The following is a 16368-nucleotide window of genomic DNA, read 5'->3' on the forward strand; positions in this document are numbered from 1 at the left end:
ATGTACACAAAAACACTCAGGAATATATAATCATTTAAACAACCAAAGGGCACATTCTGCAAGCCTGCCTCTTGGCCGCCAGCATACAGCCTTTCTCTTTCCATGAATCCGGAGTCCTCAGCTGCTCTCTCTCTCTCCATCTCCTCATCTCTGCCTCCATCTCTGGTGCCGCTGCTTCTCTGGTTAGGTTCCCACATTCTGCTCTTGCTCTTCTCCCTTGATGGTTCTAGGGTCCTCTGTTCCTGGACTGTAAGATTAATTACTCCCCCCTTTTGGTTACACAACTTCTACCTTTACAGTTGTGACAGTTGCAATTGGTCATGATAACAATTACTCACTATTGAATCATAAGAACCTTATCCCCATCTCCTTTTACCAGACCCATCTAGACAAGATGAAAACTATTCAGTGGGGATTCTTCATGGTACTTTTAATATTCATGTAAAACACCCATAACTCTATGTGTCAATTCTGCGATTTTCCTTATTTATTGTCCAACTTTCACATGCCTTTGAAGCTATTGAAAATACCATGCCTTGGGTCAGTTGCACCTGAGTCCTCAAACTGACATCTCTGCCCTTGAATACTTTAAAAAGGTCTTGTGCAGCCGGTTTGCCTAATGTAATACCTTATTTGCTTTCTTGACTGCTACTTCCATGAGTATTGATAGTGGATCCAAGCAAAATGAAGTCTTTAACAACTGCAATATTTTCTCCATTTATCATGATGATATTTATTGGTCAAGTGGTGAGGTTTTTTTTTTTTTAGCAACGAGGTATAACCCATACCAAAGGCTGTGGTCTTTGATCTTCATAAGCAAGTATCTTAATTCCTGTTCACTTACAGCAAGCAAGGTTGTATAATCTGCATATTACAGTTTGTTAATGACTCTTCCTCCAGTCTTGATGTCACCTTCTTCTTTATATAATTCAGCTTTTCAGATTATTTGCTCAGCATATAGATTGAACAAGTATAGTGAAAGAACACAACTCTGGTGCACACATTTCTTGATTTTAAGCCAGTCAATATCTGTTCTGTTTGAATGACCGCCTTTTGGTATATGTACAGGTTCCTCATGAGCACAATTAAGTGTTCTGGAATACCCATTCTTCGCAATGTTATCCATAGCTTGTCATGATTCATGCAGTCCAAAGCCTTTTCATAATCAATAAAGCACAGGTAATCATCTGTCTGGAATTATCTGCTTTTAGCCAAGAGCCATCTGATTTCAGCAGTGATATCCACCACTCCACATCTTCGTCTGAATCCAGCCTGAACCTCTGGCAGGTTTCCTGTCAGTGCACTGTTGTAGCTGTTTTAACTTATCTTTAGCAAAATTTTACTTTCATGTGATATTAATGATAATTGTCTGTTGATTTCTGCATTCTGTTGGGTTGCCTCTCTTTGGGATGGGCACATTCCAATCAGTTGGCCAGGTAGCTGTCTTACAAATTTCTCGGCATAGATGAATGAGTGCCTCTAGTTCTCATCAGTTTGTTGAAAGATTTCAATTTGTATTGCATCAGTTCCTGGAGCTTTGTTCTTTGCCAATGGCTTCAGTGCACCTTGGAGTGCTTCCTTTAGTACTGCTGACTGTTGATCATATACCACCTCTTGAAATTGTAGCATATATATATATGACAAGATATTCAAACTCATAACTAATATTCAGACTAATGCAAATGAAAGTAAAAATAAGGAAAATCAGATTTTTAAAAATCTTTTTTAAAAAAAGAAAGATAGTAACACCTACTGTTGTGGACACATGCAGTTTTATAGTAGCATTGGAAGTGATTGGGCAAAACAGATCCTGGAAACATATATGAAGGAATTTACATAGTGGGTTATGACTTTGGCTGCTAACCACAAGGTCAGAAGTTTGAATCCACCAGCTGCTTCATGGGAGGAAGATGAGACTTTCTGCTCCTATAAAGGTTTACAGCCTTGGAAATGCCATATAGTTGTTGTTACATGCCATCAAGTTGGTTCTAACTCAAAAGATCCTGTGTAGGGTTTCTGAGGAGCAGCTAGTGGCTCTGAACTGCCGACCTTGTGATTTGCAATCCAGTGCTGATCCTATATGAGTCATAAGCAACTCAATGACACACAACTACTATCACTACCATTGTTAAATAGGAAAATTAGATGCAGGAAGTTATTTAATCATATTTGTGTAAAATAAATAACACACACCACAAAGCACAACATTGGGTACCTAAATGCTCCATCAGTGGTAATTAGATGATGATATGATGATGCCACTGTCCTCTGCCTGCTGGTCAGCCCTTTGACGTTCCTCCGCCTCACAGCAGCTGTCAGGAGCAGCTTTATAAAATGTAAACCTGACCATGCCTCTCTCCTGTGGCTCTCTATTGCCTTTGGAATAATCTCTAAACTCTTGGTGTGGTCCATGAGACCCTGTGAGCTTGCTTCTGCCCTCTCCAGACTTCTCTTTATATTTCCTTACCTTGGACTTCGTTTCTTGCCACCATGTGTATCTGGAACACCTATCTTTTTTCCCTGCACTTTTCTTTGGTCAGGCTAACGATAAGTTTTTCATGAAAATTTGGCTGCTTGTGAAGCCTTTTCTGGCTACTCTGCCCACCCCTGCTGGGCTAGATGCCCGTTCTGTGCATTTCTTTTATCACTGCAGCTACTGTATTTCTTATGTCAATCATAAATCATATTAAAAGCCTATATTACGTAGTGCTCTCTGTGAACTAGGGCTTGGTTCTAAGTACTTTACATTTAATCCACTAAATGCCCTGTGAGGTTTATACTGTCTTCATTTTACGGAATCAGAATCCTTGGCGCATAAGTTCAGTAACTAGTCCAGAATCATACAGTATAATAAATGACTTACCTGGGAGTTGAACTGGCCCGGGATACATGTCCTTAATAATTGTACTATGCACTTCTCTAAATTCTCTCTTTCTCTGACATTTTTTGTCTCTGTAGGCTAGAAGTATTTGAAGGGTAGGCACTTTGCCTTACCATTGTACTCCCAAAGCCTGGGGCAAATTTGGCAAGTGTAGTCCGTCAATAAATGTTAATGATTTAATGTAAGGGGAGCTAGTTGTACATTTTCTATGAAAAGGGTTTATAAGCACCAGTGGAAGGTGAACCTGTGTTTGTACCACCAAGGATTGCAGATCTGTTGCTCTTCTGAGAGAGGTCAGGGATGTGTTTCCATTTGAGAGATTAGGCGTTTTATACCTATTGGCAGAAAAGATCGTGTATTAACTAGACAGGTTTCAAAATAAAGTGTAATGCAGAGGACTAGAGTGGAGAGTGAAGTATCCAGTGGATAAGAAGAGAGGGCATATGCACAAGAACACCCACACTTGTAGATAATACCCACTTGACCTGACTTCAATGACTGGATGATCAGAGCTCAACCAGAAGAAAAAAGAAGAGGAAAAAAAGAGTAATCTGATGCAATTTGATGAACTTGACCTACACCTATGGATGCAGTAGCTCAAGAGGGAATAAATCCTTACAGCAAGGATCATTCCCACCCCCTCCATACACAGAGTAGACAGGGATGGGCAACTTGGACATTGGCTACCCAAAATGGGGCAGGGGGCTACAAAGGCAAGAAGTGACTGGCTTACAAACTTTCAAGAGGGAACCTAGATTCAGAGGCCTGGAGGAAGGTAGAATCTCCACTGAGTAGTATCCAGTCTAGGCGGGGCTGATGAAATGAAATGCGAATGGGTCTCTTGTGATACAATAGTGAATAATTGTTATCAGCACTGCTTATGAGGGTTGGAAATGTAAAGGTAGACGTTTTATAGCAAGGAGGGGAGTGATTAACTTTTCAGCCTAGGAGCAGAGGTCCCTGGGACCATCAAGGGAGAAGAGCAGAGAGCGGGACCCTATCCAGAGAAGCAGTGATCCCTGAGATGGAGGCAGAGACGATGACGTGGAGAGATGGAGCTGTTGGTGACTTTAGACACAGAGAGGGAAAGGGTCTGTGTGCTGATGACCGGGGGGCAGGCTTGTAGTGTATACCCTTTGGTTGGTTGGTGATGCATGGAGGGGATTATAACCATAGCAGTGAAACAATATGCAATAGAATGAATGTAAAACTAGTGTTCTACCATGTAAACTATCACATAATTCACAATAAAACATTAAAAAAAAAAAGTGTAATTGCACACCCATACATGAGGTATGAGGTAAGGTACATTGGTCCCTCTATCCCCTCACCCAGCTGACTCTCTCTCCTCCCTGGACAGATGCCTCCAGAACTACATCCCTGCCCAGAGCCTGACGCTGTCCTGCCCAGTGTGCCGGCAGACATCTATCCTCCCCGAGCAGGGCGTCTCAGCACTGCAGAACAACTTCTTCATCAGCAGCCTCATGGAAGCCATGCAGCAGGCACCTGATGGGGCCCACGACCCCGAGGACCCCCACCCCCTCAGCGCTGTGGCTGGCCGTCCCCTCTCCTGCCCCAACCATGAAGGCAAGGTGGGCCCAAGCGAGGCCCAGTGAGGCCAGGACTTGGGGTGGGTGGGTGAGGCGAGGCATGGTGGGGGTGGCAAGTGGTTGTGGGTAAGAGGATGTTTTTCTTGTTAGTGCTCCAGGTGGGTGGCACACCTGGAAGGCGTGGGGCAGGGAAGGCTGATGGGGTGTGGGGGGAGCTAGAGAAGTTGGGTGTCCAGTGGTTGCCTGACTTGATTCCTTGCTCCCCCAGACGATGGAGTTTTACTGTGAGGCCTGTGAGACCGCCATGTGTGGCGAGTGCCGTGCAGGGGAGCATCGGGAGCACGGCACCGTGCTGCTGCGGGATGTGGTGGAGCAACATAAGGCAGCTCTGCAGCGCCAGCTGGAAGCTGTGCGCGCCAGGTTGGCAGTGGATGGGGTCCCAGCTGGTGGGTGGGGCAGGGGAGAAGACCCCAGGAGGGCAGGGAGCAGCATTTGGGTCTCCAGGGAGAAGGGACAGTTTGGTATGGGCACACTCCAGCAACCCTGTGTGAGATGCTTCCCCTCCCCAGACTGCCACAGCTGTCTGCAGCTATTGCCTTAGTTGGAGGCATCAGCCAGCAGCTGCAAGAGCGCAAAGCAGAGGCCCTGGCACAGATCAGCGCGGCCTTCGAGGATCTAGAGCAAGTTCTCCAACAGCGCAAGCAGGCCCTGGTCAATGACCTGGAGGCCATCTGTGGTGCCAAGCAGAAGGTGCGTATGTCTCCCCTTCCCTGCTGTTCTTCATGGGATGGCTTTGTCCATTGCTCCCCCTGCTTCTCACACCTCCGTGCCTCTTTCCCCAGGCTATCCCTGCTGCTTCTAGACATGGTCTACAGGTGTTGCTGGCATCCTTATTCCTTGTCATATGTGTTCCTTTTCTGCTTGCACCCTCTGCCATGCCACAACACTCCAGGCTCACTAAGCATCAGACATGCTCTGCACCAGCCCCCATCCTAACCCTCGTATCTCTCCTCCTCAGGTGTTGCAGTCCCAGTTAGACACACTGCGCCAGGGTCAGGAGCACATTGGCAGTAGCTGCAGCTTCGCGGAGCAGGCCTTGCGCCTGGGCTCCGCCCCAGAAGTCCTGCTTGTGCGCAAACACATGAGAGAGCGTCTAGCGGCGCTGGCTGCACAGGCCTTCCCAGAGCGGCCACACGAGAATGCGCAACTGGAACTTGTTCTTGAGGTTGACGGGCTACGTAGATCGGTGCTCAATGTGGGTGCGCTGCTCACTACGAGCGCAACTGCACACGAGACGGTGGCCACGGGGGAGGGCCTGCGTCAGGCGCTAGTGGGCCAGCCTGCCTCGCTCACGGTCACTACCAAAGACAAGGACGGGCGGTTGGTGCGCACTGGCAGCGCTGAGTTGCGCGCCGATATCACGGGACCCGACGGCTCACGCTTTCCAGTGCCGGTGGTGGACCACAACAATGGAACGTATGAGCTGGTGTACACCGCACGCACCGAAGGAGAGCTGCTCCTCTCCGTGCTCCTCTACGGACAGCCAGTGAGAGGTAGCCCCTTTCGTGTGCGTGCCCTGCGTCCCGGGGACTTGCCACCATCTCCAGATGACGTCAAGCGCCGAGTCAAGTCGCCTGGCGGCCCAGGCAGCCATGTGCGCCAGAAGGCGGTGCGTAGGCCCAGCTCCATGTACAGCACAGGCGGCAAACGGAAGGACAACCCTATTGAGGATGAGCTCGTCTTCCGCGTTGGTACAGCTGGTCGGGATGGAGTCATATGGGGCTGGCTCAGGCAAGGGTCTGCTAGGGGAGCGAGGTTTGGAATGACCCCTGAGTGAGTGAGTGTTTGTTTGCTTTCCTTGCTTTCCTTCCCCATAGGCAGCCGTGGTCGGGAGAAGGGCGAATTCACCAATTTACAGGGCGTGTCAGCAGCCAGTAGTGGCCGCATAGTGGTTGCAGACAGCAACAACCAATGTATCCAGGTAAGTGCCCGTTCCATCCTCTCCCAACATTAGAATAAGGTTTCTCAAGCTACAGCTTCCTGAACAAAAGGTAGTACAGGGCCCCACCATTTGGCAAAGAGCAGTAAATCACAACATTGCTTCTCATCTACCCATTTCCCACACCACCTCCACCTGCAGTAGCCGCAGTCAGCACCCTCACGTGTCTTACTGTACTTATAACCTCTACCTTCCTGACCCTGGCTCAGGATTTGGGCTTCTAGAGTCTACTTCATTCCTTTTTCTCTCATCTTCTACTTGAGCCTACACTGGCTTGCTTACTTTCTTACCTTTTCTCCTAGAAGGCTTGCCTATCGTTTATCATAATACCTGCCTAGCTCCTAGCTGCCTGAAGCTGGTCTCTGTAAACATCTGGTTGGCTAGACAGTCAAATAGGGGAAACTGGTAAAACAAAAATCAAAACCATGTCTCTCAAATGACTGGAGTCCTGGCGTGGCATGAGCTTTTAAGTACTCGGCTACAGACTACAAATTTGGAAGTTCTAGTCTATCCTGATGCACTTGAAGGAAAGGCCTGGTGATCTACTTCTGAAAGCTCATTGCTGTTGACAACCTTCCGGAGCACAGTTCAACTCTGACACACATGCGGTTGCCATGGATCAGTGTCTGCTCCACTGCGGTTGGTTTTGTGTGTGTGTTTTTAGTGGTTGCAAGTTCAGCGCTACCACACAGGGGGCCCTGCCCCTGCCTTCCCAGGTTGCCACATATCTGGTTAGAGTATCTGACACTGGATGGACTTTGCTACCCTGAGAGCTCATTTTCTCTGTTTCTGGGAATGAGCCCAGCAGGCACCAGTGTGGTAGACACAGTGTCAGGTAAAAGTTCAGGCCCTGAAACCAGACACCTGGCAATGAATCCTAACTTTGCCACTTACAGACAAGTCATGTGACCTCTCTGAGCTTGAGTTAACCCATGTGTAAAATCAGGAAAGTAATATCTCATAGTCTTGCTGGAAGCATTCAATGATGTAATGTACTTGTCTGACACACGGTGAAGAACCTTCTAATGTTAGCAGTTGTTAAAAATATCACTCTCTTGGTGGGGGTTGTAAATAATGGTGAGGAGGTAGGAAAGTGCTGGTGGGGGTTGTTCAGGAAACTGGAAAGATCCCAGTGGGGCTTACTGTGAGGGATTGGGGTGAGGTAGCTGAGGTCCCATTGTAAATTGTTTTAGAGATAATGTTGTGGAATTTCTAAGATTACCTAAAATAATTTCCTATAGGAAATTATACCCAACTACCCTGCACTTCTGGTGTGGTGCTGTGGGTTAATACGCCAGACTGCAAATCCATATGAAATGCAAGGTCAGCAGTTCAAGCTTACCAGCTGCTCCTTGGAAACCCTATACAGGGTCGCTATGGGTCAGAATTGACTCAGTGGCACTTAACAACAACCATGCACTTCAGTCCTTGGAAGTATATTATCAGTTAGTGAAACTGTGCCTTGAAGAACTTTATTTTATAACATCTACAGATTTGAACTTCTTAAATGGAACTCTTCTTTACCCTGTCTTCTTACTGTTGTCAGAGCTCCAGCTCTGCCAAAGGTCTGTCACCTCAGTCCTGAGAGAAATTCGTCTCATTTCCCCATTCTTTGCTTTCTACCCACATCTTTCTAGCTTACATTGATTCCCACCCTGTTTCCAAGAGCAGAGGACTGGAGAGGCCCAGGTCTGCACAGGCCTAGCCTGGATGGTGAGGAGGGGATGAAAAGGCTGTATCGAGGCTCTACTGGATCATAATTCCCCTTCCCCCTCCTCCACCTCCTTTTCTTCCTTATATGCCAGGGATGCTTCCTAGCAAGAAGGCTGAGATTTCAGACATCTTTCCTGGTGTGTTCACACGCACAGATGCTCACATGCACAGCAAGACCTATGCCTCTTTGTTTCCTGCCATGAAGGGCTGTGATTCATGTCTATTTTTCCAGGGTGGGGACTTGAGAGCCAGGGCCTGGTAAAATGCCCTCTCTCTTCCAAACGTCTGCTAGTCCTAGAGCTGTCTTCCTGGCTTCTAATTCCCACTCACATCTCAACTTCATAACATCTAGGCGTCTGGTCCTTGGATTCTGAAATCAAGTTTCTGCTGCTTTTCCTCTCAGGTCCTCTCAGGCCAGGCTCGCAGAGCTGCTGTGATTTCCTCACACCAGCTAACAAAGATTGGGGGCTGTCTTAGTTGCCTAGGTCAGCTGTAGCAGAAATCCTTTCAGTGGGTGACTTTTCAAATAGAAATTTGTTTTTCCACAGTTAAGGAGACTAGAAGTCTGAACTCACAACACAAGCTCTATGGGAAGGTTCCCTCTGTCTACTCTGAGGGAAAATCCTTGTCTCAACTTCTTTAGCCTGGTGTTCCTCAGTTCTTTGGCCATTTCTGCATGGCATCTGTCTTTTCCCCATTTGTACTGGCGCATTTTTATGCCTGATTTGCTCTTTTTATGTCTCAAAAGTCCTTAGGTTTAAGTATACTTACACTGATGCTTAGTGGTTACAAATTGGGCTGAGAACTGCAAGATCAGCAGTTCGAAACTACCAGCTGTTCCACGGTAGAAATATGAGGCTTTCTGCTCCCGTAAAGATTTACAGCCTCGGAAACCCTGTACACGGTCACTATGAGTCGGAACTGACTCCACGGCACATAACCAACCAACCAACCACACTGATAAAGGAGTCCTGGTGTGGCGCTACAAGATAAGCACTGGACTGCTAACCATAAGGTTAGCAGTTCAAACCCACTAGCTGCTCTTTGGAAATCCTCTAAAGGGTGGCTGTGAATCAGAACTGACAATACTTACCAACAGTACCACACTGATAAAAGGGAACCTTGGTGGTGCTGTGGGCTGCTAACTAAAATGGCAGGATGAGGCTGTGTACTTCTGTAAGGATATGCCACCATGGATACCTTATGGAGCACTTTACCCTGTTGAGATGGTGTGGGGTTTTTGCTTACACCAATATGGACTCATGAGCATAACAAAATCCCTATATCCAAATGGGATTACATCTGCAAGTGTAGAAGTTAGAATTCCACCACAAATTTAAGAGCACACATTCAGTTCATAGCAAGGTCCATGTGAAATTATTTTTCCCCTGGTGCTTTCTATGGTTGATGATGAAGCAAATCAACAAATGAAGTACATCATTTGACAGATGGAAAAAAATCATGAGGAATTTGATTGAAATACATTATAGTATGCATTGTCTTATCCAGAAATCTCAACAGCTCTTCATGAGAACTCTGTCATCTCCTTAAGGCAGAATGGTCATGTCATCACATTCTCTTTCGAACTGCCTTGGCCTTTTGCTGTCTCACTTTCCTTCCTTACTGAAATCACTGTTGTGTTTCGTTTCATTGGGGTTTTGCTTTCTGGTTTGGTCTTACTTTTTTTCGTCTCTTTCCCCTACGAGACTCTGATATCCCTCTAATTTGGAATCTACTTATTGCTACTATGGAATAGGAGAAAAATGTTAAGGACCAAACTAGGGCACCAGTAGATTCTAGAGATATTAAGGAAGCAAATACATACAGTAGGATTTGAGACTGGCAGGACTTGGTGAGCTGGGTGAGGGGTGTTACCATTCATTGTGATGGGGCACAGGAGGAGGAAGACCAGGCCTGGAGAGAAATTGATGAATTCAGTTTTGCACATGTTGATTTTGACAGAGCTTTGCAACATCCAAGTAGAGATGTCCAGGATGGTATAGCTTGAGATTGAGCTGAGGAATTCATTCATATGTTGTCTCCTGTGGGCCATTTGCTACGCTAGTGCTGGCAACGCAGAAGCACACAAGACAGACACAGTCTCCGCCCATGTAGAGCGTAAATCCTTATAAGGGTATGTAGTTATCTAACAGTTACTTAGTTCCAGAGGTGGTCATTGTCATGAGGAGCGCTATCAAGGATATTTAATGAAGGCTTAACTTTATGTGTAAATATTGATTCAGGAGTGGGGGTTGGTCAAAACAGGCTTCTCTGAAAAAGTGACTTGGCATGTCTGAGAGTCAAAGAGGAGTTGTTGGGCAGATGTTACAGGGTGGGATGGGACCAGAGGATTGAGTTTTTAAGCTGGGCTGCTCAGATTGGAGGAGGTCGATGTGCTTGTGGCACCTTTTAGTCCCTCTCATATCAACTCTTAAGGCTTGTGGTGCCTCCCTCTGGTCCTGGCAAACACTGTCCCACCACGATGACAAGAGCAGAACCCAGGGACTGTACTGTGAGCATCCAGAGGGAGTGATGTCTGTTGGTGGGACAAGTTCAGGAAGCCCTGTGAGCCTAAATGTGGGGTGAGGAGAGAAAACCCAGCCCACTAAGGAGGGAGGAGTTCTGGATCAGAGAGCAAGGCACAAGGCCAGAACTTGGATTCTCTAAGGTGGATCCTGGCTCTAATTCCTCTTGTGTCCCCAGAGCCTATAACAAAGCAGTGTGTGAGACTTATGTATGAGTAATGTTTTGACTGTGAAGAAAATGTAAAAAGGTTTAAATTAGAGGGAAGGAGGTTTAGCTTAAGGGAGGTTATTCTAGATTGTGATGAGCCTGAGCATGCTGGCTTGCTAAGGAGAAGGAGCCAGGGTAGGAGGGAGACCTTAAAAGATCCTTTCTATCCTGGAGGAAGGTTATCTCGCCAACCCTGACCTGGAATGGCTGGAATTGCTGACCTGGAATGGCTGGAATTGCTGACCCGCTGGATTAGCCCTGATACTTTCTTCTCTCCTGTCTGGTCTGCTCCCAAGTCCTGTTGAGTCTACCTTCAGTGTATCGCCAGCGAGCAGCTGCTTCTTTCCAGCCAGTTTCCAGGGGCAAGCCATCATCATCCTCTGCCTGATCTGGTCAGCTAGCTTCCAGTTTTGATTTCTTCCCTGCAGCTGGAGTGTTCTTTCTTAAAAACACATCTGGTCTTGTCACTGTTCTGACTGGTTTTTAGTGGATCCCCATTATGCCTTGGATAAAATCTGACTCCTTCTCTTACTCCCCTGAGTGCTGCTCCTGGCCATCCAGCTCGCCAGGCAGGTCCTGGAGCATGGCAGTACTGGACTCTTTGCCTTCTGCATCCTGTTCACTCTGTTGTGCCCCCCTCTCCCCCCTTCTAGTAGTAGCTTTGGCTATCTCTCGGCATCCTTATTAAACTGTCAGCCCACATACCCCTTTCTCTGTGCAGCTTTTCCTGGTCACTGTCTTGCCCCTTTCATACTTTCGCAAAGCATTCACACCTATGCTACACACCCCTTAGGGTCTGTGGCCATGTTAGATTCCTTCCTATAGTCCCAGCATGGTGTCAGTAAGTGCTTATTGAATGACTGTATGAATGGGGGCGGTTCTCCTTCTTCAGGGTCCTACTTCCTTCCCTCTTTGCCCACAGTTTCTCCCCTCCTTCCCGCTCCCTTCCTTGCTCCTTTGCTCTAGGTCTTCTCCAATGAGGGCCAGTTCAAATTCCGGTTTGGGGTCCGAGGACGCTCACCTGGGCAGCTGCAGCGCCCCACAGGTGTGGCAGTGGACACCAATGGAGACATTATTGTGGCCGACTATGACAACCGTTGGGTCAGCATCTTCTCCCCAGAAGGCAAGTTCAAGGTGAGAGGCCTGCTGCCCATGTCCTGTCTGCACCCCTGATAGTCAGCTGAGCTGGCCATTCTAGTGTCTCCTGATGGTCAAGGCCTGGACTGGTCCATGTCTGCCTCTTGCTCTCTGGTTCACCCCTAGCCCAAGGTTCTGCTTTGGAGCCAGGCTAAGGCAAAGCCCTCTATGGAATCTCTTTCCTCCAGACCAAGATTGGAGCTGGCCGTCTCATGGGTCCCAAAGGAGTGGCTGTAGACCGGAATGGACATATCATTGTGGTCGACAACAAGTCTTGCTGCGTCTTCACCTTTCAGCCCAATGGCAAACTGGTTGGCCGTTTTGGGGGCCGTGGGGCCACTGACCGCCACTTTGCAGGTATGGGGGACAATTCCGATTTCTGTTCTGATAGCCTAGTCTCAGAGAACTGTCCTAATACTGTTCCAAACACCCATCTCCCTATATGTTGGCCCTAGAGGCCCTCCTGTCCCTGCATCCTAGACCCATTGTCCCAGACACCTCCTCCTACTTACCTCAGCTCCAAAGACCCTGTCCCTTTCCTAACAGTTTTATCATTCCAGATACTCTGTCCCATCCCACTCAGTATCCCACCTTAACACCCTAGCTCTTGTTAAGTGCCATCAAGTTGGTTCTGACGCAGAGCAGCCCTGCATAGGGTTTCTGAGGAGTGGCTGATGGGTTTGAACCGCTGGTCTTACTGTTAGCAGTCCAGCGCTTATGCTACAGCACCATACCAGGACTCCTAGAGACCACTTTATATTTTTAGGGCCCCATTTTGTAGCTGTGAACAACAAGAATGAGATTGTGGTGACAGACTTCCATAATCACTCAGTGAAGGTCAGTATCCTCCCACCTTCATACGCCATCCCATAATCTTCCTTCAGGAGGACTCCTCTCTCCCTCACGTTCTTTCTCCCTCCTTGAGATTATTCATTGAGACAGTACACATGTATAGCCTGGTTACAGTCCCAGGAACTGTGGTAGACACTGGGAATCCATTGACATATAAAGCAAATACAGTCCCTGGTTCTAACACGATGTGGTAGATTCTGTGATAGGGAAGTACAGGGCTCAGGGGATGCATATGATTCAGGTGAGACTGAGAACAATCTAAAGCACATGTGGTAGAAAAGGGGACAGTTATTTGAAGCAAAGCAGAAAGGAGGAAACCTATATTGTGTGTTCAAAAACCCACAGAAAGTTCACATTGCATTTGCAGAGGGCTGTGGTGCAAAGGAAGGGAGCCCTGGTGGCACAGTGGTTAAGCAACAAAAGGTTGGCACCGCAGGAGAAAGGTGTGGCAATCTGCTTTCCTAAAGACTGCGGTTCTTCACTGTCCTGTACAGTCACTCCGAGCCAGAGTCAGCTCCACAGCCCTGGGCTTGGCTTCAGTGTGGGTGGTGCAAGGGAAGATGAGGTTTATATACCCCATTAAGGGGCTCACTCTCTTCCTAAGAACTATGGGGAGGCTTGATTGCAAGCAAGAGAGTACTGAAGTATATAGGATAAGCACTGGACTTCTAAGCATAAAGTTGGCCATTCAAGCCTGCCAGCCACTCCTTGGACACCCTAATAGAGTCTGAGTCCAAACAGACTTGGCGGCACTTAAGAACAACAAAAATGTGTCTTAGAAAGATCACTCTGGCTTCTGCATCTGGATTACTGGAAAAGATTATCCTAAAGGTAAAACATGTCTCTAGTTTTGGTTTTACCTTTAGGATAATCTTTTACAGTAATCCAGGTGAGAAATGATGAGGATAAAGGCAGTTGCAATGTATAAATAGGGTACAGATTGAGAGAGGGATTTGAGATAGAATCAGTGGTGGTGGTGATTTGCCATGGAGTCGCTTCCGACTCACAGCAACCCTGTACAGGGTTTCCGAGGCTATAACTCTTTACTGGAGCAGAAAGCCTCATTTTTCTCCCGCAGAGCAGCTGGTAGTTTTGAACTGGTGACCTTAAGGTTCGCAGGCTAATTCATAACCACTATGCTACCAGAGCTCCTTAGGTTGTATTTAATGTTTGTGAAGCAGAGAGTCAAGCATGACTCATGGTCAGCTGGGTCGTGCTGGTTCCTGAGATAGAGAACATAGAACTGCTTTTTCTGGGAAAATGGGCTGTTAGATTTGATGTGTCAAGAACATCAGCTGGAGATGGCCAGTAAGCCATAGGAAGAAGGTCTGGGCTGTAGCTTCAGATTTGAGGGTCCTCATTGTCTGAGGCTTCACCTGATCCTCCTCTAGTCTCTCACCTCTGCCTGAGACTTGGTCCCTAGTCCCTAGCCCCTTCCCCTGCCAGGTGTACAGTGCCGATGGTGAGTTCCTCTTCAAGTTTGGTTCCCATGGTGAGGGCAATGGGCAGTTCAACGCCCCCACAGGAGTAGCTGTGGACTCCAATGGAAACATCATTGTGGCTGACTGGGGCAACAGCCGTATCCAGGTGAGTAAGGCCCAGAAATGGCATGAGGGCGAGGCTGCCTTCTGTGCCCCCTGCCGCCACTGCCTTCCAGAGCCTCCAGTCTGCCTGATCTCACTTCTCCCCACAATTTCCACTCCTCATGCAGGTATTTGACAGCTCTGGCTCCTTCCTGTCCTATATCAACACATCTGCAGAGCCACTGTACGGCCCACAGGGCCTAGCACTGACCTCGGATGGCCACGTGGTGGTGGCTGATGCTGGCAACCACTGCTTTAAGGCCTATCGCTACCTCCAGTAGCTGCACAGGGCCCTCACCTGGCTCATGGAGGGATGGACATAGGAGTGTTTGGACAAGAGTCTGGCGGGAGGTGGGCCAGACCTGGCATCACTGAATGTGGGCTGTGGGCGTGGGTACGCCCAGGGCCCTCCCTCTCCCCTTCCCCAACCCCACAGTTGCACTTTATTTATTCGGTTCTTGCTTTGGCGACTGGGTGGGCCTGGACTGTGGTCACATGGATATGTGCAGAGCTTCACCCTAACCCTTACACACCTCCCGTACCCCCTCAGTGTGCTCCCCACACTCCAACCTGGGGCCAGAACAGCCTCTTACTCCAGGGCACAAATCCCTCTGGTTGTCTCCCTACCACCCCCATACACACAGAGACAGCAATACCCCAGCCCTCCATATTAAATAAATGTCTTCACCATGATGGTTTTGCTGGTTTCTTATGGAGTGGGACTGTTGGGGGGCTAGAGGGGTGGAACTAACTGTAGAATAAAAGGTAGGCAGGCAGGCAGGCCTTGTCAGGGGTACAAGGCCTAAACTGGGTCCCAATGTTTTGAAGAGTGAGAGTGAACCCCTGGCACCCTGAATTAGCTGCTACATCCTATCTGTCCTATCCGTAGACCCTGCATTTCCTGCAGACTTAGACAAGCCCTTTCCCTGTTTGCCCTGGGGCTGGGGAAGTTCCTGGGGAAAAACCACCTTTGGAGCACAGCTAAGTGCTGCAGAGGTTGGGAGCAATCCTGGAAGGCCAAGCCTGAACTAGGATTCTGAGGGAGGATCAGGGACTGTGGTGTCATTGCACGACTACCTCCCACTCCTTGTGTACGCTTGTGCAAGTACATCCAGCAAGGCACGTAGAGTCTGCATGTTTCCCTTTCCTTTGCCTTTGCCTTCCTGTCCAAAGCCACCCCCTGTTGGATCAATCCAGGTGGAAATTGGGCATGGGAGATTCCCTGACCAATTTTAGGACTCAGGGCTGCAGGTCTTCTTGCGTAAGTTTCCCTTCCAAGATTGCTGCTCTTTCTCCATAGTGCTACTGGAATCCTAGCCCCCAACCCCCTCCCTGAACACTAATCTGTCAGGGTTTAGCTTTCAACTCCAGAGACGATTCAAACCAGCACTTGGTGATGTGGATGTACCCATTCTGCAAAAACACTGGATCTTAGAGATCTAGGTTCTATTCCAGATGAAGAGAAGAGCCAAACTTGAAAGTGTAGTGGGCCTACTCCTAACTGTTTAGTGATAGTGCATGACTCCTCCCATGCTTCTGGGGTGTAGCACCGTGACTGACAGAGAAAGCCCTCAACAAAAGTTGGGGGTAGTGAACCTGGGGAGACGGGTCATGAAAGGTTATGGATAAGATGAAGACTTTGCACCAGTATAATATGATTCCTGGAGCAAGGACAGGAGGGGCTACTCCTGGACCTGTGACGGTCTGAGGGTGTGGCAGTAGTCCTGGGGACACCACTTTGGCTGTATAGAAGTCTTGGTGAAGATGGAGAGAAGGTGACAGGTTTTAGGTATTAAGAAGTAGAAGCAGCAGGCTTCAATATTAAGTATGTACAGTGGGTGGTGGTTCTAATATGCCATGGAGTCGGTTCTGATGCCTATCGACCCTGTACAGGGTTTCCGAGGCTGTAAATCTTTACCG

The 16368-nt window shown here is 48.0% G+C and overlaps 1 protein-coding gene across 2 annotated transcripts in view; it reads left to right on the forward strand.

Annotated features, from left to right (window-relative positions):
• The window catches only part of TRIM3 (tripartite motif containing 3), a 39142-nt gene extending 24004 nt beyond the window's left edge, over positions 1-15138 (forward strand). The window contains exons 5-14 of one of the 2 annotated variants that reach the window (XM_006870185.1): positions 4242-4473; positions 4700-4851; positions 5001-5181; positions 5450-6182; positions 6309-6412; positions 11843-12010; positions 12202-12370; positions 12780-12850; positions 14312-14452; positions 14577-15138. In XM_006870185.1, coding sequence (XP_006870247.1) covers positions 4242-4473; positions 4700-4851; positions 5001-5181; positions 5450-6182; positions 6309-6412; positions 11843-12010; positions 12202-12370; positions 12780-12850; positions 14312-14452; positions 14577-14729 — 2104 coding nt within the window. In that variant the 3' untranslated portion in view covers positions 14730-15138. The remainder of the gene's footprint in view (positions 1-4241; positions 4474-4699; positions 4852-5000; positions 5182-5449; positions 6183-6308; positions 6413-11842; positions 12011-12201; positions 12371-12779; positions 12851-14311; positions 14453-14576) is intronic. The other variant, XM_006870186.1, reaches the window with a different exon arrangement.
• Positions 15139-16368: the final 1230 nt, after the last annotated feature.

This window comes from Chrysochloris asiatica, unplaced genomic scaffold (assembly GCF_000296735.1).
Source record: "Chrysochloris asiatica unplaced genomic scaffold, ChrAsi1.0 scaffold00140, whole genome shotgun sequence".
NCBI classification, from domain to species: domain Eukaryota; kingdom Metazoa; phylum Chordata; class Mammalia; order Afrosoricida; family Chrysochloridae; genus Chrysochloris; species Chrysochloris asiatica.